At 40.0% G+C, this 11,004-nt stretch overlaps 1 protein-coding gene across 1 annotated transcript in view; it reads right to left on the reverse strand.

The window, feature by feature from the left end:
- Positions 1 to 10,628, reverse strand: part of SENP2 (SUMO1/sentrin/SMT3 specific peptidase 2) — a 49,550-nt gene extending 38,922 nt beyond the window's left edge. The window contains exons 1-4 of the mRNA XM_006869832.1: positions 10,363 to 10,628; positions 6,683 to 6,738; positions 1,094 to 1,227; positions 475 to 541 (exon numbers count right to left, since the gene is read on the reverse strand). Of these exons, the coding sequence (XP_006869894.1) occupies positions 475 to 541; positions 1,094 to 1,227; positions 6,683 to 6,738; positions 10,363 to 10,463 (358 nt within the window). The 5' untranslated portion in view covers positions 10,464 to 10,628. The remainder of the gene's footprint in view (positions 1 to 474; positions 542 to 1,093; positions 1,228 to 6,682; positions 6,739 to 10,362) is intronic.
- Between the last annotated feature and the right edge of the window lie 376 nt (positions 10,629 to 11,004).

The following is an 11,004-nucleotide window of genomic DNA, read 5'->3' on the forward strand; positions in this document are numbered from 1 at the left end:
TACAGGGAAGCCCAAGGAGCTCTGGTAGTGTAGTGGTTACGAATTGGGCTGCGAGCTGCAAGGTCAGAAGTTCGAAACTACCGGCTCTTCCACGAGAGAAAGATGAAGCTTTCTGCTCCATAAAGATTTACAGCCTTGGAAACCCTGTACAGGGTTGCTATGAGTTGGAACCGACTCCACAGCACATAACAACAACAACAGGGAAGCCCAGTTAATACTACTGGTAAGCTTAGCACAAAGTAAAGTCCCAGAGCATGGTTTTTGTTTTGTTTTTAAATGAATCTAAGTCACATTAATGACACTGATAATGCAAAAAGAAAACAAAACAGTAAATTCAAAGACGGCAATTCCGATGAGAAATGATTTGCTTTTTAGAATAGTAGAAAGAATATGTCCACTGTTCTTATCCCAACACTAAGTGTTTCCCTATCAGAAGGAGGTACAGGGAAGTAGAAAAATTTTTGACTGCCTCACCCAGTTTCAGCATGTTGTTCCAGGATCCAGACCTTGTCAGTTCACAAGATGTAGATTTCGAAAATACCTTAAAACCAAACAGAATCACCTCTATAGCGTCTAAATTTTATAGTTTAAATAAACTCCCAAATTAAAAAAAAAAAAACACTCTATTGATACTTATCTAAGCTACCTCAACAAAAGATCCCATTGGTAAGACGACAAGTTTAATTTGTTTAGACTCACAAAATTATGGATAATGCAATGGGATCGCAAGGTCAGTTTGAACTGCAAGGTCAGTGGTTCAAATTCACCAGATGTTCCTCAGAAACCCTATACAGGGTCGCAATGAGTCAGACTGACTCAAAGGCACTTAACAACAACAACATATATAAATTTCAGGTTCTTCATACACAAATAATTAAGAAAAATTGATGCATTAATAATTATGCTCCTTATAAATAAATATTTTTAAATGTTTAATTCCTTAGCCTTTAATTTCTTGACCTTTAAATCAAAGCTAATGAATGCAGAAACATTTCTAAAAAGAAGTCATTCTATATATTAACTTCTCAAAAGGCAGTATTTTTAAACTTCAACTTTAATAATTAAGTACAAGCAAAGCAGCACCCTTACTGACCTCTTCTGAAGGGGCCACATTCCGTGTTCCATTACAAGCAGAAGTTACCATGGGCTTTGTAGTCAGCTGGAATGGGAATCCCAAGAAACTGGCAGCATTGTAGAGACTGTTTTTCACTTGGTGAATAAAGGAATCTAGAAAATGTCAATAAACTATAAAACAGAGTCATATATTTTCAACCATAAAAAAAGACATCTTGGAAAGTCTCTCTTGATTTCATTGCAAGTCCTATTTTCAGCCATTGAGATATAAATCTGTCTATAAAGATACTTATTATAAAGTGAATAACCAGAATTTCAGTATTGTGATTTTTGCTTTTATAGCAAAAGATCTGGAATTCTGGACTGCTAATCGCAAGGTCAGTGGTTTAAACCCATCTGTCGCTCCTTGGAAACCCAACATAGGATATCCATGAGTTACAAAACAACTCAAGGCACTTAACAACAACATAAAAACACAAAAATATCTCTTTAGAAGGTCACATTAAAAAAAAAAAAGCCCTGAAATAGCAGGTTTCCAGGTGGCTGTGGGTTAATGTGCCAGACAGCAAAGCCATTTGAACTGCAAGGATGGTGGTTCAAGCTCACCAGCTGCTCCTCGGAAACCCTATCCATGGTCACTATGGGTTGGAACCGACTCGATGGCACTTAACAAAAAAGTTCCCAGTATAAAACAAATCTTCGTCAGAGTGGCAGGGGCATAACTTCGACAACCAGGAGTATGCAGCAGCTAGGTACAGAAAAATTCTATAGGAAGCAATGCCATTGACTCTCTGGGTTGTCTTACTACCAGTGGAGATAGCAATATAATTGCCCTAACCCACTATTAACTGAGGGCCTAGTATATCCTGGCTAGGTCACTGGTATAAATTAATTTAATAGACATGAAGCTCTTAAACATGAGTGATAAAATAAGGTTCTCTAAAATAAGAGCACCGGGGAAGATGTGTTGGCAGATGACAGGTTCTCTCTACCCTATCATCAAAAAAAGTTTACTAAACAAGTAAATAAATAAGAGGGAGGAAAGATTTAAGTCATTTCCTCACTTCCTCCTTAGATCTCACTACCCCTTTCTGACTTATTACACCTCTGATTTAAATTTCCTATATAATCCTTTCTATTTCCTAATTAAGACTATTCTGAAGTTGGAGATTGAAGTATTGAAGATATACTAATTCCAAAACATCTTAGCTGCATTCTTCTTTAGCAAAAATTGGAATGAAATGGTAGTTTTTGAATAATAATATTGTTGTTGTTGTTGTTAAATGCCACTGAGTCAGTTCCGACCCATAGCGACCCTGTACAGGGTTTCTGAGGCTGTAAATCTTTACGGGAGCAGAAAGCCTCATCTTTCTCCTGTGGAGCAGCTGGTAGTTTCGAACTGCTGACTTTGCGGTTTGCAGTCTGATTTGTAACCTCTACGCTACCAGAGCTAATAATATATAAAATATAAAATACATGTTTCCTAGAGCCATAAGGGAATAAACTTATCACAGAGAGGACACGATAGCCGGATAAAGTAGAATTTGAAGTAATTTGTTACTAGAGAATAGTCAAAAGCACCAAAGTCTGCAACTGACTTGTGTGTTGGTAACTTTCATTAACTTCCTCCAGTCTGAGGAAAAGAGCTTAAGGATTGGTACTTAACCACAAACTGTCATTCAGATGTAGTGGCAGGAAGTATTCTTTACAGCATAAATTGTTGTTGTTATGTGCTGTGGAGTCGGTTCTGACTCATAGCAACCCTGTGCAGGGTTTCCGAGGCTGTAAATCTTTACAGGAGCAGAAAGCCTCATCTTCCTCCAGTGGAACAGCTGGTAGTTTCAAATTGCGGACCTTGCGGTTCACAGCCTGATTCGTAACCACTACACTACCAGAGTTCCTTCTTACAGCATAAATAGTGGCCACAAAAAAGCACTGTAATGTTTATTCTCCTACAAATTTTGTCAAAACCTGGTATGCAAAAGATCACAAATATTTAAAAAAAAAAAAAAAAAAAGAGGAAGGTTGGCCTCATCTGTAAAACAGGGATGTTGTGTTAGTTAATTCTGCCTTAAGATAAGATGACCCCCAGTGTGCAGTGTCCATTGGGTTTTCAAGATTGACCTTTCAGAAGCAGACTGCTAAGGCTTGTCTGTCTTTCAAGGCCTCTCTAGGTGGGTTCAAACCACAACATTTCTGCTGGTAGTCAAGCACTTAACCATTTATACCAACCAGGAAGGTAAAGTGGGGATGTTTTTGCTGTATGTGCTGTCAAGTTGGTTCCAAGAGGCTAGTGGGTTTGAACTGCTGACCTTTTGGTTAGCACTCCAGTGCTTCTATTACAGCACCACACCAGGGGTCCAAAAGGGGGATACTGTTTGTTGTTAACTGCCACCAAATCGGTTCTGATTCATAGCAACCCTGTATAGGGTTTCCAAGGAGCAACTGGTGAGTTGAACCACTGACCTTGTGGTCCACTGCTTTATCCTACAGAGCCACACCAGGACTCCAATATGGGGATAAGATCACCATATTTTCCTGAAACTAAGTAAATCTCCCTTGCATTTGTAAGCTCATGAGTCTGTGATTGTAAGGTCCTCTTTCTTTTCTCTTACTCTTGCCTTTTCTCCTTTCAAAAGAAATCAGGGTAGCCAGCAGCTATATGTGGTTAAGTTTAAATTGAATGACAATTAGATAAACTTTTAAATTCCATTCCTTAGGTACCCAGCCATCAACATCCTAAAGAGTTCTATTAGACAGCACCGCTGCAGACCTTCTCAAATCCTGCCAATGAGTAACAGTGCTGTGACCCACTGCTTCCCCTTGGCTGAGGATCCCTTCTAGAGTTTGCCATTTAGAAAATCATACTAATATTTTATGGAAATCATGAAGAATCCTTTAAAATAAGAGATTACCATAATTATTTCTGGAAGCTTCTGTAATACCACTGTCAAGGTTTATGTCTTTTATCACATCCAAAGATAACTGACAGTTATTTATAATTTTCTTTAAAATCAACTCACTTTTCGTGGTGCCTTGAATTTACTTGATATGGCTTATCTATCCAGTCTTCTTAATTCCCACCAAGTAATTGGCTGGGATCATGCAAATAAGGTACACAGGATTGGTTAGTTTTGCCCTCCAGCGAGGTTTAAAAGAAGGACCACAAGGTTGGACGTTCAAACCCACCAGCCATTCTCAAAAACCGTATCCAGGGTCACTATGAGTCCGAACCAACTCAAGGGCACTTAACAGCAACAACAAATCTCAGAGGCAGAGACGGAAAATCCCAGGACCAACAAGAAGGAAGAGCATGAGTGAAGCCTGCGCAAGAGTGACGACAGAAGCAACAGCAGAGGCAGTGGCATGGAGAGACAGAGCAGCTTTGGGCTCTAGACCCATGGACTGAGTAAAGCTGAGTGCCTACATGCAGGAGACTGGCTTGAAAACTGTGCCCTTTGGGGAATTCACAGATTGGCTAAAAGAACTTTATAATACTTGCCGGAGCAGGGCAGAGGCCAAGGGACCACATGGCTGAGAGGCTGAAGACAAAGAGTGAGGCATGCCTGAAGTATGGTTTTGATCCTAATAAACCCCATAATCATGAATATTGTTATGAGTTCTGTGAAGCCACTCCAATGGATTATCATACCCAGATGTGAAACAGAGAGTGCTGTGGAAGGGATGTCTGGTGTCAGAATAGGGTAAAGAAGATTGTAGGGTAGAAGCATATTTGACCTCCACAACATAGGAATTGGCCTGGGACTGATTTTGAGTTTTATTCTCTTTCCCCATAATGAGCCCAAAGGAAGTCAAACATGGAACCTACGTGGTTTTTGCACTTTTTGAGCTTAAGTAAACATATTTTAAAAGATGATTTTACATTATTGCTATAAATGTAATGCCAACATGGTTTACCATACATAGAAATGAAAACTCAACAATATTATTAGATTCCAGTTAGGTCTGTCTTTCACAACAACAAAAAAGGATTAACATGTGTTAGACAAGTATTGAAGATATACTAGTTACAAATCAAAAATTTATTGGAATAAATAATAATAATGGAATAAAATTAACTAAAAAGGATTCAAGTATTGTAGCATATAATTCAAATGTTACCTAATGCTGGAAATGTTGCATATCACCCAAAATTCTTTTCCTGAATAGTATCTATTCTGAAGTTGGTGAAATATTGCTCAAATAAATTTACTACAAATTCCTGGCATTCAAAGTCCTCTATAATCTGGCCTTATCTCTCTGATCAACTCTTTCCCTGAGCTCTATTCACAATTTCCCATATTTACACAACCTTCCCATAGTGTTCCCACTACCTAGAATGCTTTTCCCTCCTCCTGTTGATATCTAGCTACCTTTTCAGATACTTCTCACAAACTAACTCCTTCAACCAAACATTTACTGAGACTCTCGACCAACTGGAAATTGTATATATTTTTGTTACTGTCGTTTTCATTTCTCATATTCACATTGGCATTTGAATCACGATATGCTTGTCTTATACCTCTATTGTATAGTCATGTTCTCCAGAATACTAGTTAAGGTCTTTAAAAAAAAGAGACCCTGTTTTACTCATTTTTGTACTTTCTGTAGAATCTAATACATTGCTTAGGCTTAAGAGGTTCAACTTGGGTTTAAACAAAATACCAACACAGATATGTCTGTTCTCAACTACCACATCAGGAGATAAACCCAAATATGTAGTCAATTTTTAGGGGAAAAAAAGTATATTGTGACAATGTTCCATTGTGCCTTTTCCTTTTATTCTAAGTTTTGTTGTGTTATGATAAAATAAACACAACATAATATTAACCATTTTAATCATTTTCAAGCTTACAATATAATGGCATTACCCATATTCACAATGTTGTGCAAAACTATCACCACTGGTTATTGCCAAAACTTTTTGTCACCCCAAACAAAAACTGTACCCATTACATAATAATGCCTCAGGGTCTTCTGTCTCTAGGCATGGTAACCTCTACTCAGCTGTCTTTATCTATTGTAAATATTTCATAAAAATAGAATCATACAATATCTGTCCTTTTGCATCTGGTTTATTTTACTTAGCATAAGCTTTTCAAGATTCATCCATGCCATAACAGCATATATTAATTTTTCTTTTCTTTTTTAAACTTCATTCCTTTTTAACTCTAACCTACTTTTCGTCTTTTCATTCAAACCACATTTAGCCCTTCAGATATGGGAAAGTACAAGACTTTAACAATTAGATAGATTTTTTTTCACTCAGCTAGTCAAACGAAATCACTCAGTTTGGGTTAGTTTTTATGCTTCTTCCTCAAGAATAAAAATAATCTTTTCTTTCTAGGGATATTTAGCACATACTAATAAACTTCCAACATATATGAGGGGGCTTCAAAAAGTTCACAAAAATAGGGAATTAAAACTTTTTGAGGCCCTTCATATCAAGTGGGCATAATCTCTGGTAACAATGGTTCTCTCTAGAAAAGATAACTGAGTAAGAAAGAGACAGCAAAGGGACTTATTTTTCATATCCATTTTACCTTTTATATTTTGTTCTATGCATATATATACTATTATTTTTAAATTTTTAATTAATATTCAGTACCTAATCTTGGTCTTTTGGCTGGTATTTCATCAGGGTCCACTGTGGAAAACAGACTGCTGAAAAGAGATGGGGGGAAAGTATACATATATATGTAAACATATCCATTTCTATAAGTCAACTTACTTTTCATACAACACACCCGCTTCCATCCATTTTATCATCAAATGAGGTCCAATTGATGTTTTGAAAGAGTATATACATTGTTCTATGTTTTTGCTAATTTCCATAAAATTGATTCATCAGACTCGTGGCCGTTAACATTTAAGGATTTAATAACTTATCATAACCTGTAAGGAAATTTAAAATGAGCTATGACTCACTTGTTGTTGGTAGGTGCTACTGAGTCAGCCATGACTCACAGCAAACCCATGTACAGCAGGACAAAACCTGTGCCATCCTCCTAATTGTGTTGTTTGAGCCCACTGGCGGAGCCACTATGTCAATCCATCTCTCTGGGGTCATTTTCTTCTTTGCTGGCCCTCTATTTGACCAACCACAATGTCCTTTTCCAGGGATTGTTCCCTCTTGATACAATATGTTCAAAGTTGCTGTTTTTAAGAGTTGCTGAGTCAGTTCGGACTCATAGCAACCCTGTGTAGGGTTCGAACTGCTGACCTTATGGTTAGCAGTCCGGTTCTTATACTACAGTGTCAAACCAGGAGTCCAACATGTCCAAATTAAGATAGCCAAAGTCTCACATCCTCATTCTAAGAAGCATTCTGGTTGTATTTCTTCCAAAACAGACTTGGGTCTTCTAGCAGTCCATGGTAGTTTCAATAATTCTTCTCCAACACCGTAAATTCAAATACCTTAATTCTTCTCTGGTCTTCCTTATTCATTGCCTAGGTTTCACAAGCATGAGGTAACTGAAAACACCATGGCTTGGTTCAGCTACACCTTAGTCCTCAAAGTGACACCTCTGCTCTTTAACACTTTAAGTCTTTTGTATTAGATTCACCCAATGCATTAGGCTGTTTGATTTCTTGATTGCTATATTTCTATGAGTATTGATTGTGGGTCCAAGTAAAATAAAAGCTTTGACAACTTTAATTTTCTCTCCATTTATCATGATGTTATTTAGTGCTTCCATTGTGAAGATTTGTGTTTTCTTTGCACTGAGGTGTAATCCATATAGAAGGCTGATCTTCATCAGTATGTGTTCTTCATTTCCAGCAAGCAAGGTTGTATCCTCTGCATACTGAAGGTTGTTAATGAGCCTTCCTCCAATCCAAATTCTTCTCTGTACAGTGCAGCTTCTTGGATTATTTGCCCAGTATACAGATGTAGATGTTAAGTAATAATAGCTTTTGATTTCCTCAAAATTTTAAAGTACAGACTAGTGAGCATGATGTAAGGATACAATGCTGACACCCACCATTCCTGATTTTAAGCACACAATATCTCCTTATTCTAACTGCCTCACAGTCTATATACAGGTTCTACATGAGCACAATGAAATGTTCAGGAATTCCCATTCTTCACAATGTTATCCAGTTTGTTATCCACAATCGAATGCCTTTGCATAGTCAATAAAGCACAAGTAAATCTCTTTCTGATATTCTTTGCTTTTAGCCAAGATCCATCTAATGTCACCATTGCTATCTCTCATTCTACATCCTCTTCTGAATCCAATTTGAATTTCTGGCACTTCCCTGTCAATGTACTGCTGCAACCGTTTTTAATTATCTTTAGCAAAATTTTCCTTGAATGTAATATTAATGCTATTATTCGATGATTTCCACATATCATTGAATCTCCTTTCTTAGAAATGGCACAAATATGGATTTGTCCTGAATATTGACCACTACTTGTTTGTCAATTTGTCATACTGCAGTAGACTGTATGCTGCGGTTGTGATGGAAGGTTGTTGTTGTTGTTAAGTGCCGTCGAGTCTGTTCCGACCCATAGCAACCCTGTACAGGGTTTCCGAGGGTGTAAATCCTTACGGGAGTAGAAAGCCTCATCTTTCTCTCGCGGAGCAGCTGGTAGTTTCGAACCACTGACCTTAAGGTTTGCAGCCCGATTCGTAACCACTACGCTACCAGAGCTCCTTGTGATGGAAGGTATGCCACCAATAATTCAAATACTTCAGGGTCACCCAAGGTGGGCAGGTTTCATTAGAGTTTCCAGACTAATGAAAAAGGAGCAGCAGACCACCTGTGAAAGGCTGGCCATAGAAAACCTCATGAAAATAGAAATGATCGATGAAACAAAGCCTAGCTGATAAATAAACATAGGCAAAACACTAGAATCAAAGGGTGTCTGCACCCAGAAGAAGCTCGCCAGATGCATGAAACCCAGTAAGTGTTCAGCAAATGTTTGCTGAGTGCATAAAATAATGGTTATTGTTGTTATTAGGTGCCATGGAGTCGGTACCAACTCATAGCGACCCTATGCACAACGGAACAAAACACTGCCCAGTCCTGGGGCAATCTCACAATTGTTGCCACACTTGCGCCCACTGATGCTGCCACTTTGACAATCCATCTTGCTAGGGGTCTTCCTCTTTTTCTCTGACACTCCACCTTACACCAAACATGGTATCATTCTCCAGTGACTGGTCCCTCTGACAATATGTCAGAAGTATGAGAGACAAAGTTTGGCCATCCTGGCCTCCAAGGAGCACTCTGGCTGCAATTTTATACCCAGCTTGCTGCCCTTTATTTTGCATACACTATATTCCCAGAACTTTACATACACTGTTGCCTTCATTTCTTCTAGCAACTCAAGCAATGGGAGTCTTGTACCCATTTAATAAATAAGGAAATAGAGGCACAGAGTGATTTAAGCAATTCCATTAAGAGCAGAGAGTTTCTTAGTGACAGCTGGAAGTTCATCAGGGATCTGACTACCTGTGCCAGTCTCTTCCCCTTGAGGTCTACTAGCCTAGAGACCCTGCATAGGGGTTCCAAGGAGCAGCTAGTGGGTTTGAACCACCAACCTTGCGGTTAGTAGTCCAGTGTTTATCCTACAGAGCTACACCAGGGCTCTGGGACAAACCAAGGAGTAGATGGTAAGTAATAAATAAGTTTATCGTTTCCCCAAAATTTTAATATACAGTCTAAAGATCATTTTAAAGAACACAACACTTAATTTCTTGTCTCATACACTAATTCTAGAACAAAGAACCTCACCTCCCAAACAAATACCAAACACTCAGCGCTTGACAGCTGTTTCAGAACAAGACAGCTGCTGTCACCTGATGCTACAAGAACAGTTCTGGTACCTTACGTCAAACGGCTTTGAGCAAACTATGAACCTCACTTCTCTTAACTGTCCTTATTGCCCGAAAATACCATTTGGGAATGTGTTTTGTAAACAGTGAATCACAACAAAAACAGTTTTCCGTCAATGTTGTTTTCAGCATAAAGGTGGCAAAATATGACAAATTCCTATTTGTTGCCGGCAACCAGCTTAGAATTCCGACAACACTGAAACGGCTAATAAAAAAAACCGGCCTCTGTCCCTGGCTCCTTCCTTCATCAGGAGCTGCATCCTCCCGGATTGGAGGGAGTGGCTACGTCACCCAGATACCCGCGACCTGCACATCTTCGGACTTAGCCCAGCGACCCGGTTCGGATGAGCACGGCCTGCGGGGCTGGATCAGCGCGATCCCTGCCAGGAGCCCGGAGTGAGGGTACATTCAGGCCTGGCTGGCGCTCAGCCCCCTCTCGTCTCACCTGTTCGAGCGCCGCCTCTTCAGGAGCGCCCGGGCAGGGGGCACCGACGGGTCACAAAAACGGAAAATGGTGCCGAGAATTCTAATCAGCCATTTGTACATACCAGGCCCCAGCAGCAGCGGCGGCCGACACACCCCGAGACGCAAACCCCAGAGTTGTCGCCGCCGCTGCCGCCTTCGCCGCTTCAGCCACCACCGCCAAGGCTCAGTCGCCTGCTTGTGACGCAATAGGAAGGCCAGCAGATAAAACGTCCCGCCGGTTATAATCGGCCCCAGTCGGCGTACGCTCTCTACGTCACCTCCTACCGCCCGACGGAAAACAGTTTTCGTCCCGCCTCCAGAGCCTAAGCAACAAGAATGCCTGTGGCCCAGGTCCAATCGCTGTTGAGATAAGACGGTGCGTGGGCGGGGTTTTCTCTCTAGGTGATCCAGTCCTGAGACGGCCTGCGGGACAAGGCCCACAGGCTGGTGCCCTTATTTTGCATATATCGTGTTCCCGGAAACTTTATACGTTGTTGCCTTCATTTCTCCCACCGGACGTAGGCGACAGGGAGTCTTGTGCCCATTTTATAAATAAGGAAACGGAGGCACAGAGCGATTAAGTAATTTGTTTAAGAGCACAGCGCTTCTTAGCGAAAACGGA

The sequence above is a fragment of the Chrysochloris asiatica genome, unplaced genomic scaffold (genome assembly GCF_000296735.1).
Source record: "Chrysochloris asiatica unplaced genomic scaffold, ChrAsi1.0 scaffold00135, whole genome shotgun sequence".
Classification (NCBI taxonomy): Eukaryota; Metazoa; Chordata; class Mammalia; order Afrosoricida; family Chrysochloridae; genus Chrysochloris; species Chrysochloris asiatica.